Genomic DNA, 21,211 nt, shown 5'->3' with positions numbered 1-21,211 from the left:
GATATTTGTTTTCATATTAACTCATCCTGTCCATGGTGTCTTGTAATGAATGTGCTTTCAAATTAGGAACCGTGGCAATTATTATTGAGAACACCTTGGCAGAAGATTAACATTGTGATCACCATGGTGACCATGTGCAGGTCTCACTGTTCATCCATCCACACCCTAGTTTAATTAAGCTATGGTTACTTTCAGTTTTATATTAAGTTTCTTTTATGGATAATAAACAGGCAGGGTGAATACTTTTGGGCTGGTTCTCCCTTCCATTCTGCAATTATAACTATGTGGATGAAACTGAATCAATTTGAAAATGATGTAAAATCGAGATATGATGGTATAATTTCTTTTTTATATAATGTAATATTGGGTTCTAATGTGTCTTGGAGGCCAAATACCAAAGTATGCCATGCTGTGTACATTATTTTATCATTTTGCATCAGAGTAACAAGAGAAAAGAGCAATTGTTTTCAAGCGGTGGGGTGGGGGTACTGGTTTTCATCTCACTCTTTCCACCAAGTCAATGCCACACAAATTATAGATTGCTTACATTGGAGATAAGTATTGCACCTATTGAGACTGGGTTGACTTCACTTGATAATGGTTTCCACATATTAATGAGCTCAGGTTTGCAGTGAGATTTATTGCTCCAGTTGATATTTTATTTAGAGGCTAGACTGGCTAGAGTCTTATAAATAAAAGTTTACTTTTACCTTGCTGAATTGGAATACAAAGCCAAATACAATTTTCTTAAAGTTTAAAGGTAATGTATATACACACTTAAAAGTCCAAACTCCAACTGCAAACATCATAGACCCTGATCTGCAATTGCATGATGTGACACCAGGTCAGTGTCTGTTTTGCTTGTTTTGCTGATTACTCCCAGCCGACTGTATAACCCCATATCAGCCAATGCATTATACTATGGCAGATCTGGATATATGCAGTTAGCTGTTAGAGGGGAATTTAAAGTGTCTATGGGTCATATTTCTTCTATTTGACTTAGTCCAAAGTTTTAGTTTTATCACTAGAAAGAGTACCCTATACAGAACTGTAGAATTTAAGAGATTAAACAGCTTTCACAGCATCAACATCGCATTTACCCACAACAATGTACAAAAAGTTGATTCACTGGACTGTTTATGATTTCACTGAAAATTTGTTACCCACACTAGAATCAATATTTCATATCCGATTTGTATCAAACTTGATATATATGATTGTATCATCAAGATCTTAGATAATGAATGAGTTTTTCAACATTGCTTACTAATTTGTTATTATTGCTAGGTTATTTTTAATCTATTTGGTAACCATGAAGGCAAAGTATTAAAGCAAGGGAGGTAACCTATGATCAGGTTTATTGAGAATCACAGGTTTTGTATAGTGTGGAGTCTTTTGCCCACAAATAAACATTTAAAACTTGAAATCATATAATTTTAGAATACAGGATATGGTAATGTCAATGCAAGTTATATAATTCAGTACAATTATACACCTTAGAAATTAAATTGTCTGCAATTTTAAGCTGATGAAAATATGTAAAATAAAATTATGACAAGATAACACATAGTCTTAAGTAAACTCATAGTTTAAATAAGTTATTGGGAATGTGTGTGTTTGTGTGTCTCTGTGTTTGTGTGTGTGTGACTTGGGGTTTTAATGTAGCTTTGAAAAAATTTCAGTCATATCACTAACATGTCTGCAGTGTGGCAGTACCCTTTTTATAAGTCTTTGATATGACTTGCTGGGGTTCGAATCCAGAAACTCCTGCATCTGAGGTGGATGGTCCCGCTAACAACTCAGCCCACTGGAAGAGTCTGTTGGGAATGAATAAACTTATTACATAAGAAAGAAAATGATTTAGTATGCTAATAACTCATAAATACTTTTAGGATTGAATTTGTGGTTTTGAGTTTAAAATCCAGGTATGTATTTTGGCTCCATTTCTGATGCATAACAGTAACCTCATTGCTTCAGTTAGAATTTATTTTCTGCATGATAAATAATGATCACATTGGCTGCCAAAGTAGAGGTGAGCTAATGTGACCACTGATTACATTCGGGCTTATTTTTATAATGCAATTGTAATGTCAGTATCATACCAAAATTTACATAGTAATGATTTCTGAATTAAAAACAGAAAATGGCAAAATGAATTTGGAATGGATAACACTAGAATTCCTCAAAAGGCATTTACTTTTAATATTTAAACATGTATTATTTTTTTTATCTAGGAAGGAGATCTAATTAAACTGGAAAACAACAAAGTTATGGCTGTCATTGACAAGATGGGCAGAGTGATCAGGATGTCTCTTCAAGGACAGGAAAGGTAAGGCTGTCTTTTAAAATATTTTAGTGTTGTTAGTACCGTTAATCAAGATACATTAATGGTTGCCAGATTTCTTAGTTTGGTTGAAAAATACATTCATGGATACTTAATTTTGTGAAATAGTCATTTAAATAAAATAACATGAGAAAAGTTTGAGTGGTGGTGTATATATCTCTATACATGATTATACTGTCATTCACTTTTATGTTGCTGTTGTTGCCCTAGGTTTAATGCCATTTTTCAGCACAAGATGAGCTATACATTGTGGCCAGTATAACTGGTGGAGGAAGAACCCTGGAAAACCCAGGGAAGAACCACCGACCCACAAGAAGCTATTGGCAGGCTTTCCTACTTACCCATGCTAGCTGAGCCTTGGACTCGAAGCCATGCAGACAGAGGTGAGATGGCAGTGATCTGGAACGGTGAGTGCTTTAGATCACTCGGCCACTCGGAGCCCCCACTTCTATGCATTTTCCAATCAAACAGGTTGAAATGAAGAAACAACTGATAGTTGAAGCAGATATGGTTTTTGCTTTCCAGTCCTTTCAGTATGGGTTAGTGTCTGAGAATAAATGCAGATAATCTATTTTGGGGTATGCACTGAGACAAAGAAATCTCAGTTTATTTGTCTCCTGACAACTGTGATTTCCTTGACTTGGTACAAACACTAACATAGATTATTTTTCTTGCCCTATATTTTCCAATTAAGTTAAAATAACCATGCACTTCTGCAATCTGGTCAGCATCAATTTAGTTAGGCACATCAGAAAGCAACAAGCGTTTCTCCTTTTAAAAATATTTCCTATTGCGTGGACACCATGACTGAGATGACATGTCTGAGACAACCAGACTGAGATAAGAAAATTAAGGTTAGCAAAGTAGATTTTTCTGCCGCATTGTTGAGTAATGCCTTCAAGATCCCTATGTCATGATTGATATTTTCATGGATAAATTGCTACTAATGTTATTTATGGATAAATAACTACTAATGTTATTCATAGATAAATATCTACTAATGTTATTCATGAATAAATAGCTACTAATGTTATTTTTGGATAAATAACTACTAATACTATTCACAGATAAATAGCTACTAATGTTATTTATGGATAAATAACTACTAATGCTATTCATAGATAAATATCTACTAATGTTATTCATGAATAAATAGCTACTAATGTTGTCTATGGATAAATAACTACTAATGCTATTCATAGATAAATATCTACTAATGTTATTCATGAAAAAATAGCTACTAATGTTATTCATAGATAAATAGCTACTAATGTTATTCATAGATAAATAGCTACTAATGTTATTCATGGATAAATAGTTACTAATGTTAATTATCGTTAAATAGCTACTAATGTTATTTATTGATAAATAGCTACTAATGTTAATTATGGATAAATATCTACTAATGTTATTCATTGATAAATAGCTACTAATGTTATTCATAGATAAATAGCTACTAATGTTATTCATGGATAAATAACTATTAATGTTTTTTATTGATATGTGTGCTTTAAGAGAACATGTGCACCATTGTTTAGATTTTAGTTTCTTTGACTTTAATGCTTTTACCTTTCTCACATTTGCAAACATCATTGGATTGAATTTAGGTGTTGCTAAGTATTCCTTGGATGGATATAATATATGCTTTGTAAATTTACATGTATCACTGTTACATCAGATACAGTCATTACACTATTGCTTTCATGTTCATAATATTTTCAGTGTTTCTTATCTTTCATAAATGTTGAAGCAAAACAAATTCTTGACCATGACATATGGTCATGGTGTGCTTTGAATATTGGCTTTTTTAAAATAATTTTAGCTGTGATGTTTCAGTCTAGAATGCCCATTATAGTGGGATTTCCCTTTTTCACATTCCTATATGTATATGATCATGTTTTCCATCATAGAACACTGGTGGAGGATATCTCTATCTTCCATCAAGTGACTGCTATCTTGTATCACAAGTCCTTCTGTTGCAAGCATAGTACACATAAAGTAGCAAAAAGTCTCCCCATTTCCATCATCATTGATTTCCCAGTCCCATGCCATAAAATATGATGGACACAAATGATCCCACATTAGTGAATATAATGAGCCTTAATACTGACATTAAATTTTAACTCTGTGGTGGGATTTCCCAGTCCCACACCATGATATATAATGGACAATAATGATCCCACATTATAGAGGATAATGAACCTTAGTACTGCCACTAAATTGTAACTCTGTGATGGGATTTCTCAGTCCCACACAAGAAAATATTATGGATACTAATATATTGTAATTCCATATAGAATGAGTCATCTTCCTGTCAGAAAATACTAACTCACTGGTGGGATTTCCTAATCCCACCAGTGATAATGATGGATTATATTAATCCCATATACATGTGTATAATAAGCCATGTTCTTCCATAAAATTCTAACTCTGTGTTGGATTTTCCAATTCCACACCAGTGATAATAATTAATTCTATAAATTTCATACTAAGGTGCATGATGAGACATGTCCCTGCCATTAAAGTCTAATTTCATTGTAAGATTTTCCAATCCCACACCAGTGGATATGATGGACTCTATTAAACCCACACTAATGTGTACAATCAGCCACATTCCTGCCACCAAATTTTGCACATTGTGGATCTCTGTTATAGTTCACTTGAATTATGGAAATTATTTGAACTCACATCACCTCAAACTTTTTAGTGCTAGATTCAGTATAAATGATTTATATTTACACAGAAATGCAGTCTGCTCCAAGTATCCAGCTAACCAATTTGTGATGTATGATGATATTCCACTGTACTGGGATGCCTGGGATGTAATGGACTACCATCTGGAGACCAGGTAAGTTAGCGAAACAATGGTATAAAGTACATATAAGAAAGTAAGGTAGTATGTAAATAGGCAGCTGCATAAGTAAGCATCACATATAAGTTTGTGTTGTGAATTAAAAGTTAGTAAAACAATTTTTAAGGGAATGAAGAAAATGAAAGAATTGAAGAATGGAAATAAAGCAAATGAATTCAGGTTTATAATGAAATAATAGTTCAACCTACTCTATTATTGCATTTGAACTACATCTGACTTTCATAATTCCACTTGTCTTATGTTACATGTTTAGGATCGAACAAACAGTAACACAAGAAAGAGTGAAAACAACAAGCTTTGAAAAATAGAATAATTTATTTCCCTTGAAAAGTTCTGTAAAAATGAAAAAAATATGAACTTGCAGGTTTTAAGAATCAAATCCATTAATAATCCAAGAATAATCCATGAATAAAATTTAATAGTCCTAAAAACAAAATGTTCTAATGATTTCATGTTCGTGTCCCGATGAAGAATTAAAGATGGAAGATGATGACGTATGCTGTAACCTGTAGTGTTGAAGTCTACATTTCCTTGTAGAAAAAAGAAATATCACTTCAGTGTGTTGGAAATCTGTATAAATTTTTATAAAAACTGTCCTTGTTCAACAATTTCAAATAAGCACATGTATTTTCCAGGAAAAAAAGAAATTAATGCTTTTGAATCCAAGTAATTTGAAATAACTCCAAACAGTACAACATACAACTTCCAGTTTAAGAGCCAAGCTGAGAATATCTCTCCAAAACAAAGGTTATGTCATATTCTAAAGTGCAAATAAGGGCCACATGATCAAGTTCCAGAACCTCGTTGAAATTATTTACTTGTTAAAGATCATATACACCCAGTGTTGTCCTGATGAAAACCAATCATTTTACTCTAAGAATTAAAATTTCCTATCATGACCTCGACAACAACTCATCATTTTAGAATAAAAATATAACTTATTTACCTGGTTGCTACTAATTTTGAATCAAGGTCAGGATCTAGGTCAACACCTGGTGTTTACAAAACGAACAGTCAAGGTCAAACTATTTCCTTTGAAAAGTATCATCTCTTGTGAATAAATTTACATTACAATAGCATGTAATGAAAAATAAAAATAAAGCAATTTAAAACTGACAAGCAAACAATTAAATTGAAATAAATACATATTAGATCAGATATAACTAAATCAAATATACATAACATTTGATGGATATTATTTGACCAAAAAGAAATATCAAAAGTTCATTTAAGATGATTTTTCTTTAAATTAGTATGAAACTAATCAGATATATCCAATTAGGCAAATAGTTAATATTAATGATCGATTGTGCTAAGGACATTGATGAATTTTTATCTCCGTGCTCCAGTATGGTGATCATTGTGCTTCCATAAGCACTACCATTTCAAAACTGAAGGCTGGAAATTCACCAAATGTACATAGGATATCCATATGGACACCATCAGTAAAGAGGAGGTATGAATTATGGCCTCTTGCCTGTAGTCTCTGCTAGAGGATCAAAGGTCAAGTACACCAAATGTACTCTGGTTGCCCATATGGACACTATCAGTAATAAATGGGTATGAATTATGGACTTCTTGGTTGTCATGGAATCAAAGGTGAATTACACCAACATTTATTAATATTTTTTGACCAAGCCTTGTGTGCATGCGTATGTAGGAACAGGTCTGTTTCTTTTTTAAAAACATGGAAATTTGGTAACATATTATTAAAGATCATGAATTTTTATATTTCTTCACTAGAACATTTTAAAAAGATATTTTATTTGTTACACGTTGATTCAGTATACATTAAACTGAATTTTTCAAAGTAGTTTTTCTCTCTTCTATAGAAAACCTGTGATGGATATTCTTGAACCTGTCAGAATCATTGATAAAGGACCTATCAGGGCTTCTGTGAGGGTACAGTATTTTTTAACATAATACATAATTGTTGGGCATAATGTCCATGTGATTTATTGGTTATATGGCCATAGGTATAGGTCGGGCATAATGTCCATGTGATTTATTGGTTAAATGTCCATAGGTATAGGTTGGGCATAATGTCCATGTGATTTATTGGTTAAATGGCCATAGGTATAGGTCGGGCATAATGTCCATGTGATTTATTGGTTAAATGGCCGTAGGTATAAGTTGGGCATAATGTCCATGTGATTTATTGGTTAAAGGGCCATATGTATAGATCGGGCATAATGTCCATGTGATTTATTGGTTAAATGGCCATAGGTATAAGTTGGGCATAAATCTCATGTGAATTATTAGTTAAATGGCCATAGGTATAGGTCGGGCATAATGTCCATGTTATTTATTGGTTAAATGGCCATAGGTATAGGTCGGGCATAATGCTCAAGTGATTTATTAGTTAAATGGCCATATGTATAGGTCAGGCATAATGTCCATGTGATTTATTGGTTAAATGGCCATAGGTATAGGTCAGGCATAATGTCCATGTGATTTATTGGTTAAATGGCCATAGGTATAGTCAGGCTCTGAAGGATCAGGGGAAGGAAGAGAGATATCTGTGAAGAAGACTACAAATTTCAAAATGTTTTTCATTCTTGTCTCTGCTGCTACAATATGTTAGGATGTGAAATAGCACTTTCCCACTGGCAACATTTATAGCAGTTGTCATATTGTAAACAATATTCTGTGTTCAAATTTTGTGTTAAAATTCCAATTTTTTTATTGCAAAGGTTGAAGGTGAAATACTTTGTTCTGCATAAGCCATGCAATTTTTCTTTTTGCTTTATAATGTATGAATAAATATTTTTTTGAACATCATAATAAATTTAAGATCTTCCATTTCTTTAGGTTATTCTTTTCCTTTTCAGTTTGCCCTGAAGATTAGCAAAGATAGCATTCTTCATCAGGACATAATTCTGGATGCTGAGAGCCCTTGCCTCCATTTTGAAACTCAGGTACATATAACAGACATGTTTGACATCAGTATAGTATGGCATCAGTATGCAATAGACATGTATGGCATTAGTATATAATTGACTTGTATGACATCAGTATGTAATAGACATGTATGGCATCAGTATATAATAGACATGGCATCAGTATGTAATAGACATGTATGGCATCAACATATAATAGGCATGTATGACATCAGTATGTAATAGACATGCATGGCATCAGCATATAATAGGCATGTATGGCATCAATATGTAATAGATATGTATGGCATCAGTGTGTAATAGATATGTATGGCATCAGTATGTAATAGATATGTATGGCATCAGTATTACCTTTCTATAACTACTATCAAATTGCATTTTATGACCCAAAAAGTTATATTCATCACTTCATGATTGAGAGACATAATTGGAAAATGCATCACTGTAAAATTAATTTAAAAAATATGCTTGATAAAAATTCTTCTTTCCAAAGAAATGTTTTGGCAACATTTCACACATTTAGTGTGGTGCATCTTTCTACCTTTTTTAGTTTTCTTTGATGGTCTAATTGCAGGTCTCCTGGCATGAAAGTCACAAGTTTCTGAAGGTTGAATTCCCAACTAGTGTCCACACTTTTGAAGCTACATACGATATCCAATATGGGCATCTGAAGAGGCCTAATCACTACAACACATCCTGGGACTCTGCAAGATTTGAGGTCAGGCATTCCCCATGTCAATATAGCTTTACATATTTGATCAACTGTAAGAAAAGGTCATAGCCCTATTTTGTAAACACCAGTGACCAAATTGTTGTCATTCATCACACATCAGTATTCTTATCAGAATCTGTCACATCATCATCAGACTTTAACACATCAGTATCAATATTAGATTCCAACACACTTGTATCAGGATATAAATCTAGCACATCAGTATCAGAATTTAACACCTCAGTATCAGAATTTAACACAGCAGTATCAGAATTTAACACAGCGGTATCAATGTTACAGTCTAACAAACATGTATCAGTATCAGAATATAACATATCAGTATTAGAATTTAACACATCAGCATCAGAATTTAACACCTCAGTATCAGAATTTAACACATCAGTATCAGAATTTAACACAGCGGTATCAATGTTACAGTCTAACAAACATGTATCAATATCAGAATATAACATATCAGTATTAGAATTTAACACATCAGCATCAGAATTTAATGCATCAGTATCAGAATTTAACACATCATTATTAGAATTTAACACATCAATATCAATGTTACAGTCTAACAAATCTGTATCAGTATCAGAATGTAACACATGAGTATCATTCTCAGAATCCAACAAACTTGTATAACTATCTGAATATAACACATCAGCATCATTATCAGAATGTAACACAACTGTATCATTCATCATTCTCAAAATGTAACACATCAGTATTAGTCTCAGCATGTAACACTTCTGTATCAAGATCTACACATCTCTATCAGTATCAGAATCTAACACATTTGTATGAATCAGAATCTAACACATTTGTATGAATCAGAATCTGACACGTCTGTATGAATCAGAATCTGAGATATCTGTATGAATCAGAATCTAACACATCTGTACGAATCAGAATCTGACACGTCTGTATGAATCAGAATCTGAGATATCTGTATGAATCAGAATCTAACACATCTGTACGAATCAGAGTCTAACACACCAGTATGAATCTGAATTTAGCACACCAGTATGAATCTGAATTTAGCACATCTTTCTCAGTTCCAGAATTGAAAATATTTGTATATCAATATCAAAATTGATGAAGCTAAAATAAAAGCTTAAAAAGGTCTCATTTCTTTAGTTGTCATTTTAAAATTATGCATTAGCCATTTTTCAAATATTTTTGTCTCCAGATATAGTTAATAAAATTAGACCAAAATGAAAGAAACCTGTTAAACATTTGCCACACAAACAAGTCATATGGGATGAAGGGGAAACAACTCTGTAAATATAGTTGTTTTGTTGGATTGCTATTTTTGTACTTACAGGTCTGTGGTCACAAATGGGCAGATCTCTCAGAGTGCGGTTATGGTGTGTCTGTCTTGAATGACTGCAAATATGGATACTCTGCCATCGACAACATACTGAGACTGTCTTTGTAAGTTGCAATATTATGCTATATTATGTTATGTTATATCATATTTTATTATATTATATTATACTATATTACATTATATTATATTATATTATATTACATTATATTATATTATATTATATTATATTATATTATATTATATTTGTTTGTTTTCTTTAAGGAGGCATATATTTGTTGTATAACTGGATAATATTGTCCTTGAGTAGTCTTTAAATGCTTTTGTTGGCTCATAGTGTGGTATGACCCTTTCTATCTGTCCATCTGTCCATTACTCTTTTCTTGTCTGCATGATAATGTCAGTTCTATAGCATCTATCTTTGTCAGACTTTTCAAGTCAGTTTTTGATTAAGTAAAGAAATGAGTAGATTTTGGGGTGTAAAGGTCAATTGTATAAGTCACTATCACACTGAAGGAAGACAAGTTGTTTCCATATAATAACATTAGTTCTACATCAGAGACCAGAACTAAACTTTGTGGATGGATTGCACTTGAGGTAAGTAAGAATTATCATGATTATGGGATTAAAAGAACCAAATATTGTTTGTTGTCGTGACTACAAGGAAAATATGATTTATGCATAGTCATTTTTTTATTTTGCATTTTCTCTTTCAGTTATTGATAATATATTCATTAGTTTCATGAAGATATTGCTACATTCAGTGACGTTTTTTTCTACATTCATTTTTCTTTCATTTTTATGTGGTGTTCATTGCATTTTTGTTTGAAATACACTTTGAATGTCAGCTTAAATCTCTCTGTCAGCTTGTATTAAGATAAACATAAATACACATGACATCTAAATTATGTACATACATTATGATAGCTGTATATAAAATGATGTTACTTTATTGTGCATGTAATTTTAGAACTTTGGGTTGAAGTTTCATTTTTCTAAACTAAATGTTTCAATTTGTTCTTCAAAACTTAATTTGATGGTGATAATACAAAATCATGTTCAGCAGATGTAATTGGGAAATGTATTTTACATGGCTAAAAGGTAATTGTATCAGTGTGGATATATACAATCTAATAAATGTGGCAAAATTCCTCTTGTATGTATACAAATTTCGTCATCCAGGCTCAGGTCGCCTAAAACACCCGATGCTGCTGCTGACATGGGAGAACACAGTTTCAGATATGCACTGATGCCTCACCTTGGTATGTAGTAGTCATGTAATTGCCTCTTTATCATGTTGTTAACATGCTCTGTAATTATCTGATTCTTCTGTTAAGTCTTTTCTAGTTAGAAAAGTCTTCATTCGATACAAATCATTACATAGTGAAACTGTGGCAGAGAAAGCAACGTTATTCATGTTACTTTGCCGATCACAAGTCATTTATGAGTGGGCTATGTACACCTTGCACATATCAAAATGAACTACTTAACAGTTGATGTAAATTATGATATGCAACACTGTGTGTGATGAACGATATACTGGACTCTGCGCCAGCTTATTTTCATGCTATTTCATCTGCTTGATGATACAGGTTCCCCTTTGAAAACCCTTTTTCTCTTGACTTGAGTGCAATTTTACAAGTTATTTTTTCAGAGAAACTATAAAATCTTATCATGTCATTATCTCAGTTTGTGAGTTTGCAAGTGAATGCAGTTCAAAGGAAAAAAAGCATTAAGCAATTATGTAATAAAACAAATATCTGACATTGATGTTGGGTAATGCAAGGATTTAAAAGCCAGGAGAAATTACACACATTCTAACATACTGTCTTGGTGTGGTTTGTTTCAGTCTCTAGTTTGTAAATCCTTTTGTTATGTACCTAACAGTTTTTTCGCTCAAGGTAGAGTCTGAATTTTGCCATAATTACAAGAGGTAGGAAAATAGCATGAATATTTTCTGATTCTTTATAACCAAACTCTCATTGTTTTGCTCAAGGTTTCCAGGATACAACTGAATAAGTGTGAACAACTATGCCATATCTTTACTTGAAATACAAAAAATTAGTAAATATTCTCTGTAACAAATCTGTATCACCAAGTTCCAACATTTTGTCCATTGCAGTTCTTTTAATGATTTAACATGAAGTTCATATTACAAAAGGTTGAACATTTATGCAATTTCTCTTCCTTTTCATTTAGACATAGGGATTTATTAAATTATCTTAAATTTGATAGATGTCTAACAAAAATATAATTATCACTGTAATATGATCTTGATTGCTAGATCACATGGTTGTTAGCATCAGAAACGCTGAGTCATTGTTTGGAATTTCTGATCCGACAACTTGATGTAACCTAGCAGTGATAATAATGTATATGTGTCACTCTTATTAGACATCAATAATTTTGTAACATCAAGTTATATCCATACAAATTATTAATTCATTATTCTGCAAAATTGTATTGCAGGTAGTTATCAAGAAGCAGGTGTGATACAGGAGGCATATAACCTCAATTGCCCATTATCACTTTGCAAAATGAAAGTGATGCCAGATGTCTTAGATACCTCCAGCTACCTGTCACTGTCAACAAGACAAGTTGTCCTTGAAACTGTGAAAATGGTACTTTCTATGACACATTTAGATGTCTTACTGGCTGATAACTCATTACTAAAATTTTGAGGGAACATTATCTTTTTTACCTTCATTAATGATTTAAAAACACAATAATATTAAAAGAAGATCCCTTACTTTCAATGGACCAATGCTCCTCTTCTGACAGTCGTATACTTATTATTCCCACTATGAAAACAAAGTCATATGGACAGCGTTCTTTTGCATACCAGGGCCCATTAACGTGGAATGAATTGCCCACTGAACTTAGACACAAAGACACACTCAGTGGTCACATTCAAGAGGGCTCTCAAAACTGACTTATTTCAACTGCAAGAACAAACTTAAAGACCTGATAATGTTTCCTACCTGAAATATTGTCAGCAAGTTTTTTTTTTTTAATGTTTGTCTAATTTCATGGTGTTTGTTTTTGTAATAATATTATTTTATGTTTTTATCGTGTAGGTGTTGTCTAATGTTGTAAAGCGCTTAGAGCTTCTAAAGATTAGGTGCTATACAAAGTCCTCATTATTATTATATTGCATGTTTAAATTTCTAGCAGCAACATAGTCCTTACAAATGTGTAAAACTCCTTTAAAAATGACACAGTTACACTTAGTCTTATAGTTGTAAATTAATGTTATTTCATTCATTGTTATAGAGTGAAGATGGACAAGGTGACCTGATTTTGAGGATGTATGAAGCATTTGGAGGTCGAGCTCAGGCAACACTTACAACATCATTTGACTTTAAACAGGTTGTTAGGTAAGCAGTACATATTCTGTAGCCAGATGCTTCTTCATAGCATTAGGAAATGTAAGCCACAGAACAATGTGGTACTTTGACTTGACCATGCACAGACTTGCAACTATCTGAGAACTATTTTTTCTTTTATAAAATAGATCTGTTCTTGAAAGGCATACAGGCATTCAAAATATTTTTGGAGTGTCAGTTACCTTTGTTGTATTTTTTTAATTTATGAAAGCTTCAGAAGTGTAGTGCATTTGAAAATGCTCAGTAAACAATACTCTGATTACTTGACGAGATAGTTTTACAAGGACCTGACTTAGACACAGAACAGATAATTGTTGAGAAAATATTACAATTAGCTCATAGGTGTAGGTCAGAGATTTTCTATAATTTTACAAGGACCTCACTGTGAAAGAGATTGGAGATTTGCTTATTTACTGTTAGTTTCACAAGGAGCTCACTAAGACATAGGTCAGAGACTTGCTGAGGCAGGTTTAAAATGAGGTCACTGAGACACAGATTAGAGGTTTGTTGAGATAGTTTTACATGAGGTAACTGAGAGACAGATCAGATTTGTTTATATAGTTTTATAAGGACTTCATTGAAACAGATCAGAATGTCTTGTTGAGATGTTTGTTACAGGAATGTAACTGAGACACAGATAACATATGTCTTGAGATAGTTTTACAATGAGTGCACTGAGACAGGTCAGAGACTTGTTGAGATAGTTTACAATGAGCTCACTAAAACACAGATTAGAGACTTGCTGAGATCATTTTTCTATGGGTTAATCAAGACACAGTTCAGGGATTTGTTTATATAGTTTTACAAGTGCATCACTGAGATATAAATGAGAGACTTGTTGAGATTATAAATTTTAACAAGGACTTCACTGAGACATAGATCAGATTTATTGAGATACTGGTAGTTTTACAATGAGTTCACTGAGAAACAGATCAGAGACTTGTTGAGATGGTATTATAAAACTTCACTGGGAAACAAATCAGTGACTTATTGAGGCTATTTTACAAAGATCTCACTGGGACACTTATTTTGATAAAGAGAATAGTAGCAGTAATGTTTCATGCTTATGTTTTTAAGATATCTAACACAATTTTGAATCTGCACAGCAACTTTAGTTTCTATTTTTGTGGAAGCAATTTTAACCATATTGGGGAGTCATTTAAATGTCTCTGGATATAGATCACTCACACGAAACTTATTGATGAAATGATAATGTTTTGAAAAGGATAGGAAAGTTTGAACTAAGATTGGTTATTAAGTTCATCACTGTTATATGTTTGTGTATGAAACATTTCTTGACTATAATCAATGTATACTAGTGTTCTTAAACAAGTATTTGTCTCTTTGGTTGAGTAGATAGATTAATTATATTAAACAGTTGATACAAATATGCAAATTAACATTTCCTAAAACTGTTTCTTTATCTTGCCATTTTCTAGTAATTAAATGTCATACATGACTTTTACAGATGTAATAGCCTAGAGGAAACTGACCAAACCATAGAATCTGACAGTCTAAACCTTGGAACTGCAGGCCGCTCTATCACATGTACCCTGTGTCCATTCCAGATACTTACCTTGAGAATCACCATTTAATATTTTCTGTGGATGTATCACTGGTTTATTAAACCAATACAGTTATGAACATTACAGTAAATTCCTCCACAGTACTAACTAATTTCATTCTAGTAATTTTGAACTGATGGACATTTTCTTTCAACTTGCTGCTCAGGTATATAAGTTCAATAATTTTTTTCACTTTGGGCATTTTAAATTATTTTTTTAAAATTGTATTATTTGTTGGTTGGAGGCATTAGTAGCATGGTGAATCTATTTTAATGTGCATTCTTTATGCTTGAATGGCTGAATGATCACTACTGGTACCAGTATCAGATGCAGACTTTCCAGAATCATCATCATTAATTTTAATTAAGTCATTTCCAACTGTCATAGTCAGTAATTTTAATTTAGTCATTTCCAAGTGTCATCATCATTAATTTCCAACAGCCTCTAAAAACAAGGTACTTGAATGTGTATCAAGAAGGCAGTTTTTATTACCTTTAGTAATTTAGAAATTCATCATGGAAAAGTTGGATATTTTTTACATCATGATTTGCTTGCTCTCTCAAAGCATGCAGTACATTTTGTCAATTAATGAGTTGCTGTAAGGCTTTAGGGATACAATCATACATCTTAATGACATAGCCAAAATTTATAATAGTAATGACACAAATTACAAGCTACCAAAATGATTTTGACAGATATTTTGTTTATTTCTCATGATGTACTGCATTTTGGCTTTAAAACGTTTTACTGCACTAAAAGCACAACACCATAGCCAAGAAATTTTTTTATCAAAATTTTAGGACATCACTGATTTATACAGCTAGTTGTTTCAGTGTAGTGTATGGTTATGGAAAATGTAACAAATGGCATAAATATTCTTTTTTGATGGATTACAAGCAATTAAAATGAGTCAGAGCAACTTCTTTGATTATGTACAGTTGTAGACATTAAATATAATGAGAAATCGTTTGGATATGATTGTCTCAGGATTTTAAAAAATTCTGGTTGTAATAAGGTACTGATTTAGGTGCATATGTGCTGACACTCGATTCCCATATAATTTATCTTGTTAGTGAAATTCTTTTTAACAAAATGTACAGATCCCAAGTGGTGTATGATGTGTAGGTAACATATTACATATCTGATTTATAGTGAACTTCAACAGAGCAACATTAATTAAATGTAGATTTTTAGGAAAATATGTTAAATGCACAATATTTTTATTCTTACTTTAATCTCATTAAAATCTCATCAAAAAACTGACAATAAATGTGTCATCTAAATGAATAATTTCCAAATTAAAATCATTCTCACAAGCTCTCTTTGCTATAGCACTGGTAACTGAATTAGAATGATACAGATATGGGATATCACTCTCAATTGGATCATCTTATGATTCAAACAAAACTTGTTAGTTTCAAACGGATTAACCAAGATATTATATTCAGCTAGCTCATTCTCTGGTAATAAATGAATATGATCAAGAGGTCAAGAAGTCACTACTCAAACAGTTACGAGTCCTGGGACCAAGTCTGATGTCAAATTGACACAATGGAGAACATTAACATAGTTGTGCTCTACTTCCTGAATAAAAACACTGTCACTGGAAAAAGACTTCTCTGAGAAAGGCAAAATATGTGATAACAGGAGAATCTAAGAAGTTCCTGTTTCCCTTAATATTTAAACAGGGATAGGATTGACAGAATCACCAATAAGTGATATAGAACCTTTCAACATGAAATGGTTCATAAATCTCCTTAATATTTGACCCAACAAATGTGTTGCTTTCAATACAAGATCATGAACTAGACCTCTTAGAAATAAGAACATTTGGAATAGTTCTTTCTTTATTTTGTTGCTTATTTTTTAAATCTGTAGCTATCAGAAATTACATGCCCTTTCCTTTTACAATAAGTGTGCATAGGACAAGATAAGGATTTCTGATTAGTCTTATCAGAACTTTGATTTCTTAAAGTTGCACTAGATGGAGAGTTTGAAGTATTCAAGAGAGTCTGATGATCTTTTACCAAAAGCGTGTAAAGGAAGAAATTTACTGACAAATGAAACTTTGTGAGTCGAGGAATAATCATCAGCTGTGCAAGCATCATTTTCCAAAGTTTTGACTTTCTGCTCATCAAGATAGCTCTTGATGTCACTATGGATGCAGTTCTTGAACTCTTCACATAATATGAGCTGTCTGAGGTTATCATAATCTTTGTCAGCCATCTTGGCAGTGTATTGTTATCATAATCTTTGTCAGCCATCTTGGCAGTGTATTGTTATCATAATCTTTGTCAGCCATCTTGGCAGTGTATTGTTATCATAATCTTTGTCAGCCATCTTGGCAGTGTATTGTTATCATAATCTTTGTCAGCCATCTTGGCAGTGTATTGTTATCATAATCTTTATCAGCCATTAATGGGAGAAGGTCAAAATGGCCTTATGTAGACAGAGGACTCTGAAGGCAGGTTCAGCTCTCAATCTTGGTTCATGACAAGTGCATGTACTGTGCACCAAATACCATTAGCCTTTTAGTTGTAGTACTATCATTATATTACCAGTACTATATTCACATATATTATTATTATCAGTAGTAGTTTGTTGTTAATGTATTTAGTGTAGCTATTTAGCAAAAATAAAAATAACATAAAAGGTTCAACACAAGATTACTCTATCCTCAGTCTAATTCCTCATGTACATTGCATCATCACATATTCTCCTATTATTGTCACACGTGTTGAAGTTTTGATCAATTTGTAGCATAGTCCGAGTTTCCCCTGACCTTTCCCAGCTTATTATTGATATTTGGACATTTGTGTTGAAGGATAGTAGGGTCAGAGTCAATTGTGTATTGAAAAGTTGGAATTTAATGCGAGTGTGAAGTGGTGGCATGGCATAGCTGCTTACCAGCTGGCCTAGGAAACTTAATGTTACATCAAGTCATACCTGCCATGAATGACCGCATCACTAAAATGGAGATAAACTCCGACCTTTATTAAAATGACCATATACTGTTCTAAAAAAAAAAAATAATGGGGGTGGCTACCAAAATCTTCAATCCTTCTTGCGTCCGTATGTATGAGTGAAACTCAGTATCTCCATGGACGAAAATATTGCAAGAACATAGACAGATACCACTGACATATTTGAAATCATTTGTAACAATGAATGCCTGATTAGTAATGACTGTTAAACAAACATAAAAAGAACAAAAACAGGATTCTTGCTATTGGTGATAGATGCTGCAGTATAGAACCAGGCTAATGTCCATGTCAGTTTCTGTGCAGAGAAAGAATACGAGCTGTGGCATTTTCTGGTCCTACACATGTTTGAAACATGTGCTTTCACTTCTCGACTAAAGAGTCAGGTGCTAATTTTAGTAATGACTGTTCCATGCTGAAGACTGTTCAAGGACTGAAATTACATCAATAAAACAATGTCTCTGGGTACAACTAGGATAAGGTCTCAAAAGATTCTTTGCCTAAAAAATAACATATTATTAACCAATCTTGGCCAGTCAAACCCATGTATACTCTATTTTATGTTCACCCATTTCCAGGCTGGTTCCCATTTTCCCATACGATTAGTACTATGTGTCCTTTAGAGCTAATCCGTATTACATGGGGGTGAATAATGTCTTTGGCTATGAAACCAGCAAGAGATAATAGTTTGCGGGATTCAATTGATACTATTAAAGACTTGTGATATTTGTTGTTTTTCCATTACGTTCTAGTGATTATATCCCAGTCACCAAGCTGTTGTCTATTCAGAATGGTGCAAATCGGGTTACAGACTTGGTGTATAGAGTTAATCCCTGTATGTCTTCTTTGAACTAAGCTGTTCTGTTTCTGGATGAGATAACTGTTTCTTTTTATTTCATTAATTGTTAGATATGCAATAAACATATAAAGAGATTTAATATTTTTCCAAAGCCCAGTCAAAACCATTTTTACAGTCATTAATACAATTGAGCACTAATAATTTTAACACCTAGAACCCTGATAACAATGGGCGAACCTTCAAGTAAAAGAGACAAATTTTGAAACTTGATAAAATAATTATTGTAACTGAAAGAAGTGAAAAAGAGCAGACCACTCATAAGACAGAGATTAAAACATTGGTAAACAAATTTAATGTTATAAAGGAAAAGGAGTAAATCAGAAACGAGTTCATATGCTAATACATGTACATATGATCTTCAAATGTAAATGATTTCATGTTTAATGAGAGAAGTATATCCTTACTGCTATATAATTTTGTTTTCAAATGAACGTATACAATATTTTAGCAAGAACTGTTATTAAAGAATAGAATATATGTACAGTGATTGTGGTTATTTTTTTATTGAATTGTTCTGAAACTAGACCTTGGAAATGGGTTCTTTTGTACAAACCTGCTATGAGAGACCACCTGTCTTGAGAGACCATTTTGCTCTTTGGCATAATGGACAGTCTCTGATAACAGGTTTTACTGTATACCAAACACTATACGTGTATGAGGAAAAAAGATAACAATAAACCTCATGATGAAACATAATCTTGAATTCTAAATCCTGGTGGATCCTCCTGATGTGGCACCCAGTTAATTACCCGGTATAACACCCTTGTTATCAATCATCATACTGACTGAGTTGTATAAATAATAATAACAAAGTCAGGGAAAATATAGATACAGTCTTTTTAAAGAGAGGTTAAACAATCTTTTTAACTTGAATATAAATATATCCTGAAGAGACTGACACGCTACTGGCTGAAAAGAATTTTTGGAATTCAAGACAAGTTCTTTCTTGTAACTGCTGAGTATTTCAAATTATCCACTAGGGAAACAATACCAGAGATAAGACTGGCACCATTTTCATTCAGGAAGAAGCAGACATTATTACAAGTCTTGCTGAAAGCCCATTCTGAATGTAGAAATCCATTGAAAAGGAGCAGTGATAGGATTTCAAGATGCCAAGCAGTCATGGTGGTCAGACAAATACGAAAGTGAGCCAATCTAGAAAATTTGGGCAGGATCAGTAAAAATGTTATGTGAATCCATGGTAATAAATCCTAATTTTCAGCTATTTAATAGCTAATTGCCTTTAAATTGATTTTCACCTAATTCAAGTGAATACACTTACTTAAAAATCTTATTCTTGTTTTAATTATTGTCATGATTGAATCACAAAGAAATATGCAGTACATTGTGACATGATTTTAAATACTGTTGCATATGATTGACAAGCTGAAATGTCATTTTATGCTAAGAGAAATTTAGTGGGTCATACATGTGCTCAGTGAGTCATACATGTGTTCAGTGGGTCATACATGTGTTCAGCAGAATGCAATAAGTGCTTGATAATATCCAACAAGTAACAAATATACTTGACCATCTCAAATAAACCGTTTGCCCTTACTCAAATTCAGCTTGCCCCAATGGGCCAAATATATTTGCTGCTATTCTGTTACAATTTCTATGCTTTGGATAAAAAATGAAAGGTAAAAATGTTTTAAATTAAATCTAGTCTGTTGTTATCAGCCTTTCATTTTAGTGTACTTAAAAGCAAATATGTTACCTTTCTACATTTTCATTTGATATGTTTTAAATAAAAGTAGCTAATTTCTCCAGGTTGTCATCAACAAGGATTCAGTACCAAAACAAAATGGCTAAGACAGTAAATTCCTCAAATGGTTGTCCGTAATACATAAACTAAACTTACTAAACCATAGCCATTTAACTGCAGTCTTAAAAAATGTACTGCATTTTGTGTGACCTGGCAAGAATAACATCATATTTGAAGCTTGCAGTATTTAAAATCTAGTGAATCTTACATGTTACACCTACTGACACAAATATATTTCCAGCTTGCTTTTGTCATATTCTATGCCATGTCATGCAGTAGTCAGTACTGATCAAACCAATGTCGGGGCCCTGAGTGGCAGAGTGGTCTAAAGCATTCACCATTATGGATCATTGCCATCTCACCTCTCTCTGCGTGGGTTTGAGCCTCGGGTTTTGCCAGTGTGGATATGTGAGAAATCTTGCCAATAGATTCTCGTGGGTTTATGGTTCTTTCCCGGGTTCTTCCTCCACCATTTATACTGGCCACCATGTATA

At 32.8% G+C, this 21,211-nt stretch overlaps 1 protein-coding gene across 1 annotated transcript in view; it reads left to right on the top strand.

Moving 5' to 3' along the window:
• LOC149786595 (alpha-mannosidase 2C1-like) overlaps positions 1-19,429 on the top strand; it is a 77,854-nt gene extending 58,425 nt beyond the window's left edge. Inside the window, 10 exon segments of the mRNA XM_089977095.1 lie at positions 2,235-2,329; positions 5,088-5,192; positions 7,049-7,118; positions 8,048-8,134; positions 8,691-8,834; positions 10,159-10,268; positions 11,344-11,423; positions 12,631-12,782; positions 13,435-13,538; positions 15,016-19,429. Of these exon segments, the coding sequence (XP_089833221.1) occupies positions 2,235-2,329; positions 5,088-5,192; positions 7,049-7,118; positions 8,048-8,134; positions 8,691-8,834; positions 10,159-10,268; positions 11,344-11,423; positions 12,631-12,782; positions 13,435-13,538; positions 15,016-15,142 (1,074 nt within the window). The 3' untranslated portion in view covers positions 15,143-19,429.
• The last annotated feature ends 1,782 nt before the right edge of the window (positions 19,430-21,211 follow it).

Source organism: Sinohyriopsis cumingii, chromosome 12, assembly GCF_028554795.1.
Source record: "Sinohyriopsis cumingii isolate HCF-2022 chromosome 12, ASM2855479v2, whole genome shotgun sequence".
NCBI classification, from domain to species: domain Eukaryota; kingdom Metazoa; phylum Mollusca; class Bivalvia; order Unionida; family Unionidae; genus Sinohyriopsis; species Sinohyriopsis cumingii.
The sequence above is the reverse complement of the archived record's forward strand: the minus strand, read 5'-3'. Positions and strand labels throughout refer to the sequence as shown.